The sequence below is a fragment of the Berghia stephanieae genome, chromosome 14, assembly GCF_034508935.2.
Source record: "Berghia stephanieae isolate SIO BIC M18660-M18661 chromosome 14, UCSD_Bste_1.3, whole genome shotgun sequence".
NCBI lineage: Eukaryota > Metazoa > Mollusca > Gastropoda > Nudibranchia > Aeolidiidae > Berghia > Berghia stephanieae.
Window position 1 is genome coordinate 28,578,263 of NC_088373.1, and position 15,358 is coordinate 28,593,620.

At 37.7% G+C, this 15,358-nt stretch overlaps 1 protein-coding gene across 1 annotated transcript in view; it reads right to left on the minus strand.

Moving 5' to 3' along the window:
• Positions 1-163: 163 nt before the first annotated feature.
• The window catches only part of LOC144959560 (uncharacterized), a 34,199-nt gene continuing 19,004 nt past the window's right edge, over positions 164-15,358 (minus strand). Inside the window, exons 8-11 of the mRNA XM_078892177.1 lie at positions 12,539-12,883; positions 11,803-12,123; positions 9,646-9,779; positions 164-364 (exon numbers count right to left, since the gene is read on the minus strand). Coding sequence (XP_078748303.1) covers positions 263-364; positions 9,646-9,779; positions 11,803-12,123; positions 12,539-12,883 — 902 coding nt within the window. The 3' untranslated portion in view covers positions 164-262. The remainder of the gene's footprint in view (positions 365-9,645; positions 9,780-11,802; positions 12,124-12,538; positions 12,884-15,358) is intronic.

Consider the following 15,358-nt stretch of genomic DNA (forward strand, 5'->3'; position numbering starts at 1 on the left):
AAGAAGAAGAAGAAGAAGAAGAAGAAGAAGAAGAAGAAGAGAAGAAGAAGAAGAAGAAAGAAGAAGAGAAGAAGAGAAAGAGAAGAAGAAGAAGAAGAAGAAGAAGAAGAAGAAGAAGAAGAAGAAGAAGAAGAAGAAGAAGAAGAAGAAGAAGAAGAAGATTTGCATCTGGCAATCTTACTTTTTCTCCTGATTATGAAGATGGCAACAACAACAACCACAAGAATGATCACCAACGCCACTACTCCACCTATCACTCCATTCATAGCACTGGCATTCCCTCCACTACCACTGTCATCCTTATCATTGCCACCATTTCCATCGTTACCACCAGGGTCGGGACCACTTGGACTAGTTTGATTTTCTTATAGTTAAATAAATGAAGAAACTAAGTTATTTCATCATTAAATGAATAGGTCAATGGTCATTTTTATAGATTAACTAGAAAAAAAAAATAAGAAGAAAACAATCGATTACTTTCAAAGTTTAAATGAAAGTTAGTAGACTTTAAAAAGGAGAGGTATAATAAAAAGCTACAAGTATACTCATTCTGATAACAAAAAAAAAAATAATTGAAATTTGAGATGTACATTTTTAAAAATATATCATTATAATAAATACAAAATTTTTATTTAATTGTAAAGTGATTTATAAAGCATATAGTGACAAAAAAAAAAACAATTAAAAAAATACTATAGTACAAGGCATAATTTTGAAACAAATAAGTTAAATTATGACTACTTGAATTAGAACTATGTGTAGTATGTCCTTAGGACATATTCCAACCATCAAATTAGACCTGTAGGTTCCACTGCCTTGAAAGTCACTCACAATGATATTAATACTCGAGATTTTGAAGTAGTAAATCTGAAAGAAGTAAATGTGATCTCTGGCGAGGCTGCTGAGAAACTAGAACTCTTGGTGCCCCTTTCTTCTTTAGACTCTCGATGTGTTGATAAAAGAGTTCCCCAAGATAGTTGAAACAAATGGTACTTTGCCAGGGGAATACCAAACAAAACTGAAATCTGATTCAAAAGGTGTTATTCACGCTCCAAGGAGACACCAGTAGCCCTCAAAGACAAGGCAATCTCAAAATTGAAAGCGATGGAACTTCAAGGCCTGCTTAGTGGGCCAGTAGTATGACTATCGTTTTAAGAGGAGACAAAGTTCGAGTGTGTTTGGATCCATCGGATCTGAACAATGCCATTCAAAGGAAACACTATCCCATGAAGACGATAGAGGAAATTGCAGCAGAAAATCCTGGTGCTACTGTCTTTTCTACGCTGGATGCCAAAAATGGGTTTATGCAAATTAAGCTGGATGAAGCTTCATCCAACCTCACAACCTTCAACACACCCATAGGCAGATATTGCTGGCTGCGTCTGCCATTTGGAGTCAGGGTTGCCCCTGAAGTCTACCAAAGTATTATGGACGATATGCTGGAATTTATACCTGGTGCATTTGCAGTGATAGATGATATTATCATCACCGATAGGACTGTACAGGAGCATGACACAGTACTCCGCCAGGTCATGGAGAGAGCTACAAAATTCAACTTGAGACTTAACCTTGAAAAAGCCAAGCTGCACCAGCCACAGGTGGCTTATATGGGTCATCTAATTTCAAAGGACGGACTAAAGCCAGACCCAGCCAAAGTGAATGCTCTGATTAAGATGGCTGCACCGTCAAGCAAAGTGGAAATCAAGAGGTTCCTTGGGTTTGTGACCTACTTGGGTAAATTTCTCCCTGACTTAATCACTCACACTGCCCCATTACAAGAGCTGCTGAAGGATGATGTCAGCTTCATCAGGCTAAAGCCCCAAGAAAATGCCTATAAAAAACTAAATCAGACCTTTGATGTCATCAAGAAATAAAACATGGTGTGCAAAGCTTGTATGTAGACTTCAGAGTTTTGATCCACCGATCGTGAAAATTGAGACTTCAGAGGTTTGATCCACTGACCATCTAGAACACCTTCTTTCAAAATAAATAGATTATTACAGCAAAACCAATCAATCAAGTGCCAAGCTTGTTGCAGACATCGGCCACCATGTCTATCAAGCCATCCCCATCAACAGCAGTCTTCAAAAAATCCCCATCTCTCATCCACCCACCTGACTTGAGAATTTCTTAAATCATTCTTTCTTTGCCTTCCTCTATTTCTCCTTCCATCTATTTCATAAAGTGCTTAACAGACCACCCTCAGCACTAAGACCACATCTAAGCCCTGGAGAACCTCTAAATATCAATACAGGTGAAATCACAAAGACCACTATCCAAAGAGCACTTGACAGTCTAAAAATGGAAAAGCTGCTGGGACAAATAACATCCCATCTGAAGCGTAATCGTCGATCAGCTCCACCACTTGTTCAGCTTGATCTGGAGAAATGATCAAATACCAGCTGATTGGAAGCAGGGTTTGTAATGTTTTGATTAAAGGAATGACAAGCTGAAGGTTTAGTTTGAAACTCAAAGCAACATGTTTATTTCTCAGTCCGGTAAAAAGTGTTGCCTAACCAGAATACAATTCCAACGGTAGCAGTCTCAATATAAGGGACTTAACCAAGTTAAATTGTACTTGTTAATATACTCAGTTGCAACCCTTAGTCCATGACATCTCCCTTGTTTTCAAATGAAATAGAAATTTTTAAAATAAAATAAAATTTTTAAAAAATAAAACGGGATAGAGTACATCATAATAATAATAATGATAATAATAATAATAATAATAATAATAATATATAATAATAATATAATAATAATAATAATAATAATAATAATAATAATAATAATAATAATAATAATAATAATAATAATTTAGTAGCGATAGTGTTCTCATTTGGTTGACACACTATATTGTTCGTTTTGTTCTATACATAGTCATCAAAACGGCTTGGTCTCCTGGTCGTGCGAATTGGGCGAGATTTTGTTTGTTGTTCGTTAGGAGTTTTAGTTTGAGCAGTAGGCTCTTTTGAGTTTGAGGCAGATGAGGATTCAATTTGGGGACAGGTCTTTGTAGAGAGGGGAAAAGCGATAGTTTTCTGATATTCCTCTGGGGCAACGGAGGAAGAGGCAGGTATTTCTCTGATGTGTTGTCTGTTCCTTCGGAAGTTGGTCCCGTTCGCGTCTTCGAGAACATATGATCTGGGATCATTCTGAATTTGGCGCATAACAGTTGCAGGGAGCCATTTATGTGTCTCAGGGTGTAAAACTCGTACAGGTTGTCCTGGGTAGAGGTGTGAGAAAGGGGTTGTGCGGGCGGTCTTGTCGAAATAGAACTTTTTGTTGAGCTTGACGTTGTTTCAGGTTGTTGTAGATGTCATCTTGGTTGTGTATAGTATTGGATCTTTGCTTTGATGGGATTGTTGTCTTAATTTGTCGACCCATAAGTAGTTGTGCCGGGCTGCCCAAAGACGGGGTGATGGGGGTGGACCTCCAGTGCAGAAGGGCAATATTGGGATCTGTTTTGGCCTGCATAGCCTTTTTGATAGTGTTTTTGACAGTTTGGATTTGTCTCTCAATGAAACAATTTCCTTGTGGTCTGTGGGGGGATGATGTGACGTGTGTGGATTGCCACGAATCGGCGAATTCTTTGTACATTTGACTCGCAAAGTGTGGGCCATTGTCGCTTATAACCTTTTCAGGTATTCCGTATTCGGCAAATATATTTTTTGTGATATTTACTATTGAACTACTAGGTGCGGGTTGAGGAAGTTTTCGGATGATCGGAAATTTTGAGTGATAATCGGCTAGGATGAGGTACTGTTGGCTTTTAATCTCAAAAATGTCTGTACCAAGGGTACACCAAGGTCGTAGGGGAATGTCATGAGGTTCGAGTGGTTCGGACGTTTGGACATTTTGATGTTCTTGGCAGATTTGACAGTTATCAATTATTGCGTCAATATCTTTGTGAATGCCTATCCAGTAGACGGTGACGTTTGCAAGAAGTTTAGTTTTTACCTTGCCAAGGTGGGCGGTATGTAGCTGTTGGAGAGTTCCTTGTTTTTGACTGGGTGGAACCATAATGCATTGACCTTTGAGAATAAGACCATTTTCAGCAGACATTTGGTCACGTATGCTCCAGTAGGGACGGAGATCTGATGTCAGTTCTGATTGTTTGTCTGGCCAACCGTTGATGATGCAATCTTTGAGGCCTTGAAGGACAGGGTCCTTTTGTGTTTCTTCTCTGATGATTGTTGAACGATCATTTGACATGTATACTATATCAACCCTCATGTCGAGGTCGATGTTGTTTTGATTATATTTGTTTGGAAGACGACTGAGCCCATCTGCCAGTTTGTTTTCTGATCCGGGTCGATGTGACAATGTGAAGTTGTATCCATTCAGGGAAATAAGCATTCTTTGAAGACGAGGCGGTGCAGCAGTGATTGATTTGTTGACAATCATTTGTAATGGTTTATGATCAGTGATGATTTTGAAAAAACGTCCATAAAGAAAGGTATGGAATCGTTGGACTCCGAATACAATGGCAAGAAGTTCACGTTCGATGCATGCATAGTTTTTGCTCCGTTGTTGTTAAAACTTTTGCTAGCAAAAGCAATTGGTTTTAGTTGGTTGTTTTCTTCAGAGTTGGAGTAAGAGGCTGCACCAATGCCACGAAGGCTGGCGTCACAATGTAGTTCTACTGGTTTGGCAGGATCATAGTATTGAAGGAGGGAGTTTACTGATACTTCACGTTTTAGGTCTTCAAAGGCTTGTTTGTGGTGTCTTTCCCAAAGAAAAATAGAATTTTGTTTTAAAAAAGATCTCTGAGGGTAGCTGTTTTCTGGCTGAAGTCATGTATGAATTTGGATAGGTATGTTGCGAAACCCAATAAAGTGTTGTAGTTCTTGTTTTGATGTTGGCTCTGGCATATTTTCTAGGTCTTTGATTTTCAATGGATCTGGTTATAAGCCCATTACTGGTATATATATGTCCGAAAAATGGTACCTCAGACTGTTTGATTTGACATTTGCTTGAATTTAATACAAGGCCTTCTTCATTTGCGATTTCCATGAACTTGATCAGGTTTTTGTCATGCTCTTCTTCTGTCTTTCCATAAACAATGATATCGTCAGCTATCCCTGCATGCATTTTGGCATCTTTGTAGTATTCTATCCATTTCCATTTGAAAAATATCTTGGCTTACTGATAAGCCAAAAGGAAGGCGTTGGAAACAGTATCTTCCAAAAGGGGTTTGGAATGTGGTGAGAGGTTGGCTCTCAGGATGAAGTTTTTACAGACCAGTACCAGATTTAGCATCCAACTTTGAAAAGTACTTTGCAACCTGCGAACTCGTGATTGAGTTCCTCCACAGTAGGAATTCGATGGTGGTCTCAGAAGCGCTCTGTTTAGGTGTTTTTGGGTCAAGGCAGGTTCTCAGACTGCCATCTTGTTTTGTTACATAGGTCAATGAGCTTACCCAACTGGTTGGTTCCTCTATTCGACGTATCACGTTTTGTTCACACATATTGTCGAGCTCCAGTTTTGATTTTTTCTTTTTAGAGCGATGGGAACTTTTCGAGGGGGGTCGATGCGGGCAGGTACATTGGGGTCAATAGTTAGTTGTGCTCAGTTTTGAACTCGCCGATGCGGTAAAATTGCGATGGGTACAGCGCTTTCAGGTCGTGGATGTTTCTTATTGTAGTGTTTTTGTTTTTTCGTAGCATGGAGGGGGCAGTGGAGGGTGATGATTTTGAATTCTTCGCAGCTCGGGAGACCGAGTATCGCTGGTCCAGCAACATCTAACTTTTGTAGAATTGGTGTGTTTATCCATTTTGATTGTCTGTGTGGTATGGTATGTTTTGTGGTGCCGAAGCACTTGATTTCTGTTCCATTGTAAGCAGTGAGGTTTGTGTTTGTATGTTTTAATGTCCCTGCCACCGGTTTCCCTTTGTTGTCAATGTATTTTGGATACATTTGTCTATAAATTCTGAGAGGTAGTGTGTTTGCCTGTGCTCCTGTGTCTAATTTTTAGTTGTAAATCATGGATACCTGGAAATATCTGAAAGTTCGATTTGTAGTATTGTGAATGCTTCGTTCCTACCGCGTTGTTTTGTTTTGATTTCGGAAAATGAGAAGGAATGTAAGTTGTGAATCATGTCATCTGTTTCTGATTCTGCACCGGATTCGTCTCTTTCTATTGTATGCATATTGTTTTGCGGTTGTCTTCGGTAACTACGTTGTTGTGGGTTAGTTTGTTGTTGATATTTAGGTTGTTAGGCAAAGTTTTGCCCAATGTCCAAGTTTTCCACAAGCGCCACATGTCGATTTGGCAGCTGGGCACTGTCCCTGTTGAAGGGGTGATCTCGGCCACAGTTTTTGCAAACCGACCGTTGTACTGGTTTGTTTTATGGATGGGTCGTTGTGCTGATTTGTTACGTGGTGGATGGATAATATCGATTGATTTCTGGTTCGTGGGTTGGATGCTCGATTGCTTTCAGTGCAGTTAGATGTTGTAGGGAAGCTTCGTGCGATCTTCCGAGTTGCAGAGCCTCATCTAAAGTATAAGTTTGGGGTTTGGTGAGGAGTTCTTTTTGGAAATCAGCGATAGGTGTTGCCGCAATTATTATCTCGATTAGTCTGTTTTGCAATTCATCGTTTGTAAATTTACATTTGTTTGCGATTTGCTTGGCTCTATTCACAAAATCATCCAACGATTCTTCAGTTTGGTTGTCGTAAGGTAGAGAGTTTTAGACGATTGATTCGAAAGTTATCAGCGGGATCGAGCTGTCTTGCAAATCTTTCCCAGATTATCTCTGGGTTTGACTTCTCTTGCTCGGTAAGATTCCAGCTGTTGAATCTGGTGAGACCTTCCTCTTCTGATGCTAGGAGTATTGTTGCCACTTTTTCCTCGTTTTTGAGCTTGGAATTAATTATGAAGTAAAGCTCCATTCTCTGTTTTAAATAGTCTGAAAGCATCTGACAAATTGGGGGCACCCCAGTCCCATTGTTGGAGGTTTATCGGCCATGACGAACAATCAGTTGAATGCCGGTTTGAGGATAGAAGTCAGTACTTCTGACTCGGTAGACCACAGGTGAAAAAATGAAAATAAAATGCTTGGTGGGAAAATACTAAAGTCTTAGAAATTTAGAAATACTTATCAAATGGGGAATGAAGATTCGCTGCCACCATGTAATGTTTTGATTAAAGGAATGACAAGCTGAAGGTTTAGTTGGAACTCAAAGCAACATGTTTATTTCTCAGTCCGGTAAAAAGTGTTGCCTAACCAGAATACAGTTCCAACGGTAGCAGTCTCAATATAAGGGACTTAACCAAGTTAAATTGTACTTGTTAATATACTCAGTTGCAACCCTTAGTCCATGACAGGGTTGATTACTAAAATTACCCAAACATGACGATCTTTTCCAGTGTGACATGTAGTGAGGAATCACATTGTCCATACCAAGTAAAGTGCTCACAAGAATCATACTTAACAGGATGGAAGATACACTGGACAAAATACTATGGGAGGAACAAGCAGGCTTCAGAAAAGAACGATCATGCCCAGACCAAATTGCAACTCTGACAATCATAATTGAGAAGTCTATTAAGTGGCAATCATCCCTATGTATGTATACGATCATGCCAGACCAAATTGCAACTCTGACAATCATAATTGAGAAGTCTATTAAGTGGCAATCATCCCTATGTATGTATGATTTTATGCTTTAAGAAAGCGTCATCATAGATAGGGGAAGAATCTGGAGCATCCTTCTCTCCTGTTGGGTGCAAGATAATAATAATGATGTACATTTAGTATGGCGCTTTCTATACAAATTCTAGACAAGTTTGTAAACATCATCAATTTACTTTATGATGGTTTCTCCTGCCAAGTTATCCATAACGGTTGACTCTCAGAGGATTTTGATATTACCTCAGAAGTTATGAAAGGCTGTTTGCTATTCCCATTTCTATTTCTTGTGGTGTTGGACTGGGTGACAAAGATAGCATATGGCAACCCCAACAATGGCATTCGATGGATATTTTCAAAAAGACTTGAAGACCTTGAATTTGCAGATGACCTAGGTCTTCTCTCATTCTACGGGACATGCAGAACAAAGTCACACCTGGAAGAAACTGTTAAGCAACTTGGTCTCAAGATTAGTGAAGAAAAGACAAAACTACTGCACGTAACTGCCAAACAAGAATCCTAAATCACCATCTCTGTACAGCAATAGAAGATGTCAGAGAATTTACATACCTTGGCAGCAAAAGCAGTCAGTCAGGTGGAACTGAGAAAGACATCATCGCTAGAATCAAGAAAGCGCGCCAAGCCTTTGCAATACTGAGACCAAGATGAAAAGCTTCCAGTATCTCCACAAACACCAAACTTAAAATCTTTAACACTAATGTTAAAGCAGTCCTGCTCTATGGGTCAGAGACTTGGAAAACAATTTTGACCACATCAGCCAAGATACAAACTTTTGTCAATTGCTGACTTCAACAAATCCTCAAGTTAAAATGGTTTGACAAAGTGCCAAACATTGACCTTTTGACAAGAACAAACCAAGAGCAAATGGATGTCCAGGTCAGGCACAGAAAGTGGCGATGGGTTGGCCATACTCTTTGGAACATTGGAAGGAGCTCTGACACATTAAAAAGCAGGCTCTCGAATGGAACTCGCAGGGCAAGAGGAAACAGGATGATCCAAAACAGAATATTGGAGGAGAAGCCTGCATCAAGATGTGTGCGCCTCCAATCTTACCTGAAGTGAGGCAAAGGTCTGTACCAAGGACAGAAGAAAATGGAAGAGTGCTGTTGAGGCCCTTTACTTCACTAGGAGTCAAGAGGTCAGTCATTAAGTCATGAATCGAGATTTCTACCCTGTACGCATATCCAAGATATCAACCTCATTTTGATGTACAGTCAAACAGCTACATTTTGTGGGTCCATAATTGTATTTGGAAGAAAAAAAAACTTCTATGATATATTTTTTTTAAAAATTGTATTTGCAATTCTGTAGGAATATTTGTTGACAATTAAAACAAGTTGGTGTGCCATATCATCCAAAACAGTTTTATGTCAGGATGAGCCATTTGTCAAAAAGTGATTGATAAAGTTATAATGAGATGGAATGTGTCATGTTAGATTTTGTTATCTAATGAAATAAAATACATTCTTCCTAATCAAAGTCTCATATTTTTTGCCAATAAATTCATTATCCTAATCAAAATCAACCCAACATATTGAGGCGATAGGTCACATATAAAACAGTGCCTCATTCGTTTCCTCTTCAGACAAAAAGAGTTACTTCCAATCACAAAACTCAAACTTATGATTCACTAAGGAGAAATTGAGCAGAACTTAGAAAAAAAAACCAAAAAAAAACAAAAATTGAGCTTTTATATAGTGCATTATCCAATTAACGTGCTCAAAGCACTTTACAAAGGTCCCTGACCAACAGCAACATGGAACATGTAGAACAAGTACAAGACTTGACGCCTATAATACAATTTTTTTCCGACAGAGACAAAGCTGTCAACGGCCAGGTACTCATTTTACACCTGAGTACGGTGAGAGAATGTGAGTAAAGAGCCTTTTCCAAGGACTCAACTATGCACCGAGCGAGCTCAAACTCAGGACCTTCCGATCTGAAAGCATTTAGGGTATGTTTATAATACAAGTCGATAGACTCCACTCACCAGAAGTGACCAGCACGGTAAAGGGTGATTAAGTCCTTTCCCTTCCCCATTCTTGATGACCAACAAGTACTGACCATTGTCCTGAGGCTGGAATCCTGACATGCTGACCACCACTGTGCCTCGGCCTGGCCCATCTGGTAATTACATATATGACCATATACGATGATGATGATGATGATGATGATGATGATGATGATGATGATGATGATGATGATGATGATGATGATGATAAAGATGATGACGACAATGAAATTTATGTAAGGTTCCCATTCAAACGAATTTATCATTTCGACCTTCAATTAAAGACCAAAATTTTGAACAAAATCAGATGTTGTGAAGTGTCAGATGGTTATAAAATACCACTCATCTGTGAGATTCAGTCTTCAATAATTGCTTTATTTCTTCTTCACTGACAGTAATTCATGTAGAATGAGTGAAATGTATCAAAATAAAATTACAAGTTGACAAGATTTTGATCACGAGTTAAAGGAAATTATAAATCATAGATAGCACTTTAATATACTGTCTATTGTTTATGTTAGTTTTTAAGGTTTTACGGCGCCTGCAAAACATTTAGGTCATATCAACGCCAGTTAAAAAAGAAGAAAATGGGATAGTGAAAAGTTCTAGAATTGCAATTAAAGCACCCAATAAAAAGTAAGACAAATGGGAATTGGTTCAAATAGGAAACATGTAGATTCCAAGAGCACACTATCAAAGTACTAAGTTTGAGATCACCTAAAAGTCTCATCCTGACACAAGCACAGATTCCCACTCAGAGGAACACACTGAAATGTTTACAAATCATATATAATAAGTAAAAAAAACATAATACAGTGCATAACAGAGAGATGATTTACAAAACCAAAATATCATCTCCCAAAACTCTAACTATATATTTGACTGTTTTCCTCTTAGTCAGGGTATCCGGCCAGGGGCAGGACATAACCAAGTAATCTCATCCCAAGACAAAGTCATAAAGCAATTGAAAACAGATACAGGGGAATAGAAGTCACGGTAAGTGCCACCAGCCCATTGTATACTGTCTATATATTCTTTTTAAAAAATTAACTGTGCAAATCACTATAATACATTTTGTAGATCACATGGCACCCTGACAATATAGTTTTCAGAAGAGACTTTTTGCACTCCTCCTTGGTAACGGCCGATTCCTCTTCTTTTTTGAATAAAAAACAATACTTCTTGCTCACTAGAATTACTTGCTATTTCAGCCTCATCTCCATTTTTTTGTAATTTTATTCTCTCAAATTATTATGTTCCATCTCTGCTTTCCTAATTTTCAACACCATCACTTCCTCTTTAATCCTGTATTCTCCTTTACTCGCCTATCCACCAAACTAGTGGTGCAGCCTTTATGAAATGATCTGCATGATTATCTCAACTATGCACCGCTGATAGCTCTCATAATATGGTCTTTGATTATGCTCTTGGTGATTAAAGTTAATTGGCCCATGTTCGTCTCCAGAATTTCCAGATTGTCCAAAAAGCCCCTTTCAACACTTGCTTGGGACACGAGATATAATGAGGCATTTTCTCACAAAATTCCAAAACTTTGTTGTTTGGCTTGAAGGACAACCCTTAACTTCTCTGCATGTGATTTTTTTCAAGTGAGCATGTGTGACAAAATGGCTCAAATATGATGTGTACTTAATTTGCAGTTCTGATAACCCAATCATTGTGATCTCACTGTTGTAATGTAGATATTCTCAAACCAACGCACAATATTGTCCATTACAACAATGTAAAATCAAGTCCCATAACTGTTGCAAATATTTGAACGCAGCTCAAACTGGCATTGATAAAGGTCAAATTGTCTATAAAAATTAAATCTCAAGTCAATATCATGAAACACAAGACAAATTCAATATCCTCTTACTCTTAATGGGAATAATGGCTGTAAATTCACGAACTAAAAGAAAAGTTACATTAAAATTACATGCATTTCACTTTTTACATTAAATCTTTCAAATGTCACCAGGACTTGTTGAAATAAAACGGAGTTACAATTTGATAGAACACATGCAATGATGCAGGCAGTAACAAAAATCTCAAAGCTCATAGCTTTTTTTGTTCACCAATTACAACAAATAAAAACACAAAACAAAAATCCAAACAATTTTCAGTGGTTGTATTTACCTTCTTTGTAAGAAACATTATACGTGACTGTCCCAGCGGTACCCCTAACAACAGATGCACGACGCTTGATTCTTGTGTTACTGCTATCTTTGTTTTTGTTTAGGTGATCATTGCTATCATCACCATCATCCTTATCATCATCACCATCATCCTTATCATCACCATCATGTGGAGGTACAGTTATTGTAGCTTGAGATTTCGACACTTTGTACTCATTTGGTATTGGATATCCAGCGATGGAAACCTCTATTATTAACGGGTGTCCTAGGGCCACAACCTTCGCTTTGGTGTCCAGGTCTGACATAATAACCTCTGGTGGGCCTGGGAACAAAAGTTGTAAACATTTATAAGAATATCCAAGTGATGGTGGTGTGGTGGTAGTAGCCATAGTCTAATGAGATGGGGCAAAATTTGATTTATATGCACGATAATGATGGTGAAGATGATGATGATGATGATGATGAGGAGGTGAAGAGGATGATGATGATGATAGAGAGGTGAAGATGATGATGATGATGATGGGGACGAGGAGGAGAAGAAGTAGGAGGAGGAGAAGAGGGATGATGATTGATGGTTGTATTGGTGATGATGATGATGATGATGATGAGGAGGAGGAGGAGTAGAAGGATGATGATGATGATGATGATGATGATTGATGATGACGAGGGGTGATGATAATAATGAAAGTGATAATGACGATGATGATGAGAATGGTGATGATGATGAAGATTCTCACACTTTACATAAAGCTCAGTTTTTGCGGTAGGAGCATCACCAATATCGTTCTTGGCATCACACACATATATATCCGAGTCTTGGCAGTACATACTTTTTGTGACAACTGTAATCCACATGTGCTGGCTACGTTTGGTTGTGCCAGTCAAATAATTCTTTGACCTTTGACCTCTGATAGCTATGTTTGGTTTTGGGTTTCCATTCGATATACACTCAAATTCCACAACTTCAGTAGCATTTATCTCTAAGCGATTGGTATATTTTGAGTTGACAATAAAATATATTTCTTCAGGCTTGTCTGAAACAACAAAGAAAATTTTTGTTTTAAAAGAAGATATAATTAATTCTTTGTATTAATCAAAATGTATGGAGTGGTACAGTCATGCGTTATTATTATACCTGTGACATCAATAGTCCATCAAAAAAAAAAAAAGAAGAAGAATAGAATCTTTTTAAAAGAGCATTCAGGTAACGCTTTATCTGCTAAATTATGTGTCCAAAATGCCTTAAAATGGTTCTAAAGGTAACAGCAAAATATAACATTTTAGGTAAGATATGACACCTTTAAGACAACACTGTTACCTGATAGGTACTCATTTTACACCCAGTTCAATGACAGAACGTGAATAAAGGGTCTTTTCCAAGGACTCAACTTTGAGCTGCCCACACCAAGAATCGAATCAGATACGTATCGTGCACAGCAGTGTGTCATGCCACAAGGCCACAAAGCCATACAACATCCACCAATTCAGGCAGATTAGTATTGTAGAACTTGATACAACAACACGGGATTACAAAAGTTGATATCAACACAGTTCTTTATCTAATATAAAATATATCAAGGAAGGAAGAATGGTGGCGGGGGGGGGGGGGGGGGGGGGGGGGGGGGGGGGGGGGGGGGGGGGGGGGGGGGGGGGGGGGGGGGGGGGGGGGGGGGGGGGGGGGGGGGGGGGGGGGGTCACAGACACACGTTTGTTATTCCCATCAATGTTTTCATTCTAAATGTGCACTAATGTATCAAAACAAGATGTTGCTGCTTGAAGGTCAAAGAATTAAAGATCAATAATAAAATAACACTTTCCCCCCCCCCAATACTACTACTACTACTATCTACTTCCTACTACCACTATTACTACAGCACTATACTTCTATAACCACCAACTACAGGGCACCCCTACTACTACTACTTTAAATAAATACAACTACTACTAACTACTTTCTACTTTCTACTACAAACGATACTTTCTACTACTAAATACTTTCTTTCTAAAAGCTTTTAAAACCCCGGGGGGGGGGGGGGGGGGGGGGGGGGGGGGGGGGGGGGGGGGGGGGGGGGGGGGGGGGGGGGGGGGGGGGGGGGGGGGGGGGGGGGGGGGGGGGGGGGGGGGGGGGGGGGGGGGGGGGGGGGGGGGGGGGGGGGGGGGGGGGGGGGGGGGGGGGGGGGGGGGGGGGGGGGGGGGGGGGGGGGGGGGGGGGGGGGGGGGGGGGGGGGGGGGGGGGGGGGGGGGGAAAAAAAAAAAAAAAAAAAAAAAAAAAAAAAAAAAAAAAAAAAAAAAAAAAAAAAAAAAAAAAAAAAAAAAAAAAAAAAAAAAAAAAAAAAAAAAAAAAAAAAAAAAAAAAAAAAAAAAAAAAAAAAAAAAAAAAAAAAAAAAAAAAAAAAAAAAAAAAAAAAAAAAAAAAAAAAAAAAAAAAAAAAAAAAAAAAAAAAAAAAAAAAAAAAAAAAAAAAAAAAAAAAAAAAAAAAAAAAAAAAAAAAAAAAAAAAAAAAAAAAAAAAAAAAAAAAAAAAAAAAAAAAAAAAAAAAAAAAAAAAAAAAAAAAAAAAAAAAAAAAAAAAAAAAAAAAAAAAAAAAAAAAAAAAAAAAAAAAAAAAAAAAAAAAAAAAAAAAAAAAAAAAAAAAAAAAAAAAAAAAAAAAAAAAAAAAAAAAAAAAAAAAAAAAAAAAAAAAAAAAAAAAAAAAAAAAAAAAAAAAAAAAAAAAAAAAAAAAAAAAAAAAAAAAAAAAAAAAAAAAAAAAAAAAAAAAAAAAAAAAAAAAAAAAAAAAAAAAAAAAAAAAAAAAAAAAAAAAAAAAAAAAAAAAAAAAAAAAAAAAAAAAAAAAAAAAAAAAAAAAAAAAAAAAAAAAAAAAAAAAAAAAAAAAAAAAAAAAAAAAAAAAAAAAAAAAAAAAAATTTAAAGATAATACCCAGAGCTGTTTCAATGGTTTTGGGTAAAATAAAAATAGGGAAAAAAAAAACCCCAAAAAACAATTAGGGGAAAAAAAAAAAAAAAAAAAAACCCAACCCAAAAATTTTTTTTGTCTAAAAAAAAAAAGCCAAGGGGGAAATTACCGTTTTCATACTATAATTCGGTACAAGCAAGAACTGAAAAAGACTTTGGAAGAAAAATTGGGCTAGTCAGACCAATTTCAAAACCAACGATTGGGGGTTTCCCCCCGGGGGTATGTTTCCTAAGAAAAACTCCGAAAGGGTTAGACTCGTGTTGATTTTTACAAAATTAAATTTAAACGGTGAAGAGAAAAATTTTTTCCTATTTTGCCTGACGATCCAATTCTTAGTCCCAATTTTTTAGAAAAAAAAATATGGTCAAAAAACTCGACTTTCAATGGGGGGGATTTCCCCCCCAAGCAAACCCCCGGGAAAAGGAATCATAAAGGCTTTTTAAAACTTATTTTAAATTTTTCTCCCTTCGGGAAAAAATTGCTACAAACATTTTGGGTTGAAATTTTCCCCAGGGGGCCCCGAAATTTTTTTTAGCGGGAAAAGTGTCAACTTTTTTTTTAAAACAATTTCCCGGGGGGTTTTGGGGTGCAATTTACGACA